Source organism: Arachis stenosperma, chromosome 3 (assembly GCF_014773155.1).
Source record: "Arachis stenosperma cultivar V10309 chromosome 3, arast.V10309.gnm1.PFL2, whole genome shotgun sequence".
Taxonomy (NCBI): Eukaryota; Viridiplantae; Streptophyta; class Magnoliopsida; order Fabales; family Fabaceae; genus Arachis; species Arachis stenosperma.
Window position 1 is genome coordinate 91,856,902 of NC_080379.1, and position 7,149 is coordinate 91,864,050.

Consider the following 7,149-nt stretch of genomic DNA (forward strand, 5'->3'; position numbering starts at 1 on the left):
AACCCGAAATTTTGAAGAGCAGAACTGGAAGGATTTCGTGATTACCTTGAGGGTTTCTTGGGTGGGTTTTGTAGAGCTCTTCACAAGGAACGCGTAGCCGCAAACGGTGCGGCGATCGGAGCTCCGTAGCTCAAGAAATGAGCTTGGGAAGTTTGAAGTGAATAGTAACAATGGTGGAAAGCTATCACCTCTCTCCTCACTTCAGCTGCTGTTGTGTTTAGGTTATGAGGGTGAAAGTGGCTGAAATGGGTTCATTTAAGTATATTTATATGTTGGGCTTGGGCCCAACTTGGGTCCGGTCCAACTCGTTAGCGTTTTTAGCCCGTTTGTCCTAACTTCGGGCCAAACCTTTAAAATAAATGCCCGGTTTTCTATTCCTAATATTTTTCTAAGGTTTTTGATGGTTTTCACTTTTTATTGTGCGGTACTGGGCAGACTTGAACCGGTTCAACCGGTTCAACTGCCGGTTCGTAATTTTTTACGGTTTTTCGTAGAAAGCACATTTTCTGACTCAGAAAGATCCACTGAGTCCAAAAATCACCTTTAAATCCTCAAATTCTCTCTCTAACCTTTCGGAATCTAATTTGGGCAATTAGTTCACTTAATTAACCTGTTGATTAGTTGCGGTTCTTACATTCTCCTCACCAAATAAGAAATTTTGCCCTCAAAATTTGAATTACTTGAGAAAAGCTCGGGATAATCCTTTCGCATCTCAGACTCTAATTCCCAAGTGTGCTCTTCTACTCCTGCTCGCTCTCTTCTACTAGTGTCATCGATCCTCACTGGTGTCACTTGGAGAGTCAAGTTCTCTTTCAACTTGACCGATTCAGGCTCCAACACATGAGTCGCATCCGACGTGTATTTACGGAGCTGTGACACGTGGAATACGTCATGCAAGTTAGACAGATGAGGTGGCAAAGCTACTTGATACGCCATCGGCCCAAATCTCTTCAAAACCTCAAACGGTCTTATATATCTTGGGTTCAACTTCTTGGTCTTGATTGCTCTTCCAATCCCAGTTGTCGGTGTAACTCTAAGGAATACATGTTCTCCCACTTCAAACTCTATGGGTTTCCTTCTCTAATCCGCATAACTCTTCTGTCGACTTTGGGCAGTTAAAATCCTTGCACGAATCTTCTTAATGTTCTCAGTAGTCTCTGCTATCAAATCTGGACCCAAAACACTTACTTCTCCAAATTCATACCAACAAAGTGGAGACTGACACTTTCGTCCATACAAAGCCTCATACGGAGCCATCCCAATGCTTGCATGAAAGCTGTTGTTATACGCGAACTCCACCAATGGCATGTAACGATCCCAACTCCCGGGTTGATCCAACACACATGCTCTCAGCATATCTTCCAACGTTTGAATAGTCCTTTCCGATTGTCCATCTGTTTGTGGATGATACGCTGTACTAAGACATAGCTTCGTACCGAAAGCTCTTTAGAAAGCTCCCCAAAACCTTGATGTGAATCGGGGATCACGGTCCGATACTATGCTTGATGGCACACCATGCAACCTCACTATCTCCTTGATGTATAATCTTGCCAACTCTTCCATAGAACAGTTTAGTCGGATAGGCAGAAAATGAGCAGATTTGGTTAAGCGATCTACGATCACCCAAATTGCATCAAACCCCGACCTAGTCCTCGGTAAACCGGTCACAAAATCCATAGAAATTCCTTCCCACTTCCACTGAGGAATCTCAAGTGGTTGTTGCATTCCTGATGGTTTTTGATGCTCTATCTTCACTTTCTGGCAGGTCAAACATTTGGATACCACTGTAGCTATGTCATCCTTCATCCCTGGCCACCAGAACATCTTCTTTAAGTCATAATACATCTTCATGCTCCTGGGATGAATAGAAAACCCACTGTTGTGAGCCTCCAACAACAAGTTTTGCCTCAAGCTCCCAACATCTGGTATGCAAATTCTTCCCTTGTATCTCCATAACCCTTCATCATCCTTAGTGAATTCTTCGCGTCTCTTATCACCAACTGGTTGAAACAATTGCTGAAACTTCTACTCATCTTGCTGACCCCTTTGTATTTCTGATTTAAACATGCTTGAAATCTGTAACTGGTTCAAACAAGCTCTTCTGGAAACTTTACTAATATCCAGCTTAAGATCTACAAACTTATCCACTAGTTCTTCTTCTTTGATTCTCATCCAAGCAATTGTTAAAGATTTTCGACTCAAAGCGTCTGCTACCACGTTCGCCTTTCCAGGGTGATAACTCAACTCGAAATCATAATCTTTAAGCAACTACATCCACCTTCTCTGGCGCATATTTAGCTCTTTTTGATCAACGATGTACTTGAGACTCTTATGATCAGAAAAGACGCTAAACCTTACTCCGTATAAGTGGTGTCTCCAAATCTTCAATGCAAACACAATCGTCGCTAATTCCAAGTCATGAGTGGGGTAATTCACCTCATGCGGTCTTAGCTGACGCGATGCGTAAGCCACCACATTCCGGTGTTGCATCAACACGCAACCCAAACCCTTCAAAGAAGCATCACAATATACCTCAAACGGTTCATGCGGTTCCGGTAGGATTAGAACAGGTGCTGAAGTTAGTCTCTGCTTTAACGTCTGAAAACTTTCTTCGCACTCCGACGTCCACATGAACAGCACTTCTTTCCTTGTCAACATTGTCATTGGTAGCGCAATCCGGGAAAATCCTTCGATAAATCTCCGGTAATATCCGGCTAAACCCAAAAAGCTTCTGACTTCCGTCACAGTCGTCGGTCTTTCCCATTCCATCACCGCTTCTACCTTAGAAGGATCTACAGCTATTCCTCCCTTACTCACCACGTGGCCTAAGAACTTTACTTTCTCCTTCCAGAACTCGCACTTTGACAACTTAGCGTATAACTTCCGCTCCTTTAAAATTTGTAGTACAATCCTCAAGTGTTCCTCATGCTCCTTTACCGTCTTAGAGTAAACTAAGATGTCATCTATGAAAACCACCACAAATTTGTCCAAAAAGGGACGAAACACTCTGTTCATGTAATCCATGAAAACAGCAGGTGCATTCGTTAACCCAAAAGACATTACCGCAAACTTGTAGTGTCCATAGCTTGTTCTAAAGGCAGTCTTAGGAATATCATCTTCCTTTACTCTTATCTGGTGGTAACCGGATCTCAAATCAATCTTGGAAAACACTCCAGCTCCTTGCAATTGATCCATCAAGTCATCTATCCTTGGCAGCGGGTACTTGTTCTTCACTGTCACTTTATTTAACTGTCGGTAATCCAAACACAAACGCATCCCTCCATCTTTCTTCTTCACCAATAAAACTGGCGCTCCCCACGGTGATACACTCGGTCGAATGAACCTCTTATTCAGAAGCTCTTCCAACTGAGTCTTTAGCTCTGCCAGCTCTATAGGAGCCATTCTATATGGTGCAATCGATACTGGTCTGGCTCCCGGCACCAATTCAATCGAAAACTCAATTTCCCTTTGAGGTGGGAACTCAGGGATATCTTCCGTGAACACTTCTGGAAAATCACTAACCACCGGAATTTGATCTAAGTTCTGGGCATCACCCAACGCATTGGCAGCCAACAGAATATAACCCTGACACTCCTCCCCACTATAATGCACCATTACAGAGTTTAGGTAATACCCTGTAGCTACCACTGCTCCATTTTCTCCTTCCGGCATAAACCGAATTGTCCGTTCAAAGCAATCCAACAAAATCCGGTTCTTCGACAACCAATCAAACCCCAAAATCATCTCCATCCCCACCTTTGGTAAACAGATCAAATCGTGTACAAAGTCTCTACCCTCAAGCTTGAAACCTACTTGTCTACAACCTGACCTAGTCATAATTGTTTGATGTGGAGTATGTACATGTAGATCAAAAGGTAACTCTGATACTTTCAAGCCTAATTCCTCAACTTTAGCAAATGAAATAAAAGAATGTGAAGCTCCAGTATCATATAATTCAACTGAGGATTTATCACCAATTAGACATATACCTTTCATCAAAGGATCCGCCTTGGAAGCATCCTTGGCATTCACAGCAAAGACTCGACCTTGATGCTAACTCTGGCCCGCATTCTGATTCCTCCCACGAGGGCAATCCCTCGCAATGTGGCCAGGTAACCCACACTTGAAGCAACCACCTAAACCAATCTTACATGAGTCATAAGGGTGAAAACGTCCACAACGATCACAAGCTAAATCCGGAGAACTCTTACTTTGATTTCCTCTTCCTTTAGCATACTGAATCTGATTCTGATTGTTCTTTCTGAAGCCCCCTTGGCCTTGAGGAGTATATCCCCCTCTTTTGAAGCTTTGTCCTCTAGGATGAAAATACTTGCCACGCCCACGACTAGAACTCCCTCCATGAGTGTCTTTAAATGCCGCCACTGTCTTGGCATACTCCTCCACTACCCTTGCTTTGTTCACCAAGTCGGAGAAGACACGGATCTCCATAGGAGCCACAACAGTCATAATGTTGTCCTTCAAGCTCCTTTGGTACTTAATACACCTCCAACTCTCGAAAGTCTCTGAGTCACCCTGACATACCCGAGAAAACCTACAAAGCTCTTCGAACTTGTTGGTGTACTCTGCCACAGACATGGAACCTTGCTTCAGCTGCATTAGCTCCATCTCCTTTGCTTCCCTTGCAGACTCAGGAAAGTATTTCTTGTAGAAAGCCGTTTGGAACACCTCCCATGGAATGTCGGTGTTCTGAAGCTGTAGCAAACGACAGTCAGCTTGCCACCAGGGCTGGGCCTCTCCCGCTAGTTGATAAGCGACAAACTCTACATATTGATTGAGAGGAACATGATGCGCCTGTAAAGCACGCTCTATAGCCTGGAACCAGTGGTCCGCTTCAATAGGATCTGTGGATCCTCGGAAAGTTGGCGGATGAACCTTGAGGAACGTCGCCAAGGTCATCGGAACTCCTCCTGTGTTATCGCCATTACCCTCAGCATTATCATTGGTATTCCCTTCGCCATTCCCATTTCTGTTGCCATTCCCAGTCGGTTGGCCCAATCTCTGCACTGCTTGCAGAGTCGCAGCAGCATTAGCTTCCATGGTGTTAGCGAGATTCGCCATCGCCGCCATGAATTCGCGTGATTGTCAGCTGGTTGCCAATTCCTACTTTCCCGTGTACGCGTTTGACCTCGCCCGCAAGTAGCCATGTGGGATTCCTGTCCACACCAAACAATAGATATCAAGGTGATCAGTCTCAATATCAAAAGTCTAGTGCTTCAATTAACCCAAACAGGCACTCACAAACAAGCATGCTATGCATATATCAAATAGATAACCTAATAGCATCAAAGAAAAGACACACAAAGTATGCAATGAAGCACAATCGGTCCATCCCTCAGGCTCACGAGGACGAACTGCTCTGATACCACTAAATGTAACACCCTAATTAGCCTAAGCCTTACCTCGCGTCGTAAAGCCAAGGTTAATCAGAGATTACGACAGTTCTAAACTCATACATAATATATATATATATATATATATATATATATATATATATAGAGAGAGAGAGAGAGAGAGAGAATAGCATAATCTAGAAGCCTGATGAAAGATATAGCTCAAAAACAGAATTTCGAAGCATAAACGTACTAACGAAGCTACTAGCTTAAGGCATAAGAAACAGACAAGATATAACAATAGATAAGTATATAATATCATAGGGAACTAGCCACAACTCGTGGAGTTTAAGTCGGCTAGCCATATACTGATATACAAAACCATACAGTGAAAACAGCTTATACAAGTTTTGTTCTCTCAAATACATGCCTCTAGGCAAAACAAAATACAAAAGGAGAGATGTATAAACAAAATAAACCAAAAAGAACTCAAAAATGATCCAAGATTCTCCGCTCCTGTCACCAATCAAAGCAACTCACCGAGGTGGGTTGCGACCTGCATCTGAAAAATACAACAACAATATGGTATGAGAACCGGAGGTTCTCAGTATGGTAACAGTTCCCAGTGATATAGGATATAAGATCCCGGGATGCCAAAGGAAATCCTAAGCTTCATATCCATCACAAGATTCAACTTAAAGCATTCTAAAACATTTAAGCATAATATACTAACTTGATTTAAATAAACCAGGTTATCTATCTTCAGGGATTTCTATTCTAACTAAACACCGCTGTCCCACAGCCTTCACCAACCGATCCTCCATGCGATCCCATCGCCACCGCCTTCCGAACCTCCTCAATCCCAGCAGAAAACACAAATAATGTTCAAAGCAAGTAAAGCACAAGTAGTAGCATATATGGCAATTAATTCAGATAGCAAGTAAGTATGTTATTCAATTAGGCAAACCATTACAAGCAGACAAAGCATATAAGCAGATGGGAAATGCATATGATGAATGCCTGCCCTACTGGCTGTGATATCACATTGTCGGTTCAACTGCCAACCCGACACATCTCCATGGAGACGTCGCCCTTCGAATTTCTCATATGGGAACCCCCGAGAATTAGTGCCTGGATCACTGTCCAGGTACCGGCGCCTGCTCACCCTATAGATCCGAAGGGATGTGAGTGGGATATTCTTGCCTCAGACCTCACTTCTCAACGTAAGCGGGATTAACCATCGTCCTTACACCGCCGCCGCTACCTCGACAGGCGGGATTAACCACCGTCCCTGCCAGGCGCATAGCATCTCAAAATATCATGTAAAAATATTATTCCAGTGGTTTTCAAAAGCATTTTCAGTATACATAGATCCATCATTCCTCATCTCATATACCAAATATCCTTCACCTAACTTCAAACCATTCTCAGCACGCCAGATTCCTAGGCCTCCGTTTTCTAATTTTATCTTAAAATCATGTACTAGAGCCCTTAATTTATATCCCATGTTCTAATACTCAAAACTAGGCCCAAACGTCTTAAAATGGTGTTATAGAAGATTACAACCTTGTTGGGAAGGCAAAATAGTTGAAAACAAATAAATTTTTGAGAAACAAGACGTGTGCACCCGCACAATTCAGAAATCATGAAACTCTGCAACTTTGCAAAATTTCAGATTTTTAACACCAACTTTGAATGATCGTAACTTCCTCTACAAAATTTCAATTTTCACAAACTTTATACTGATTCAAAGAGTTTTCAAAGATCTTTAATTCTAAACATTTTCAATCAATTTCGA

General features: G+C 42.7%; 1 protein-coding gene across 1 annotated transcript; it reads right to left on the reverse strand.

Moving 5' to 3' along the window:
• Positions 1-4,053: 4,053 nt before the first annotated feature.
• LOC130966385 (uncharacterized) lies at positions 4,054-5,079 on the reverse strand. The gene has a single exon (XM_057891182.1). It carries the CDS (start codon positions 5,077-5,079, stop codon positions 4,054-4,056), a length of 1,026 nt encoding a protein of 341 aa, XP_057747165.1.
• Positions 5,080-7,149: the final 2,070 nt, after the last annotated feature.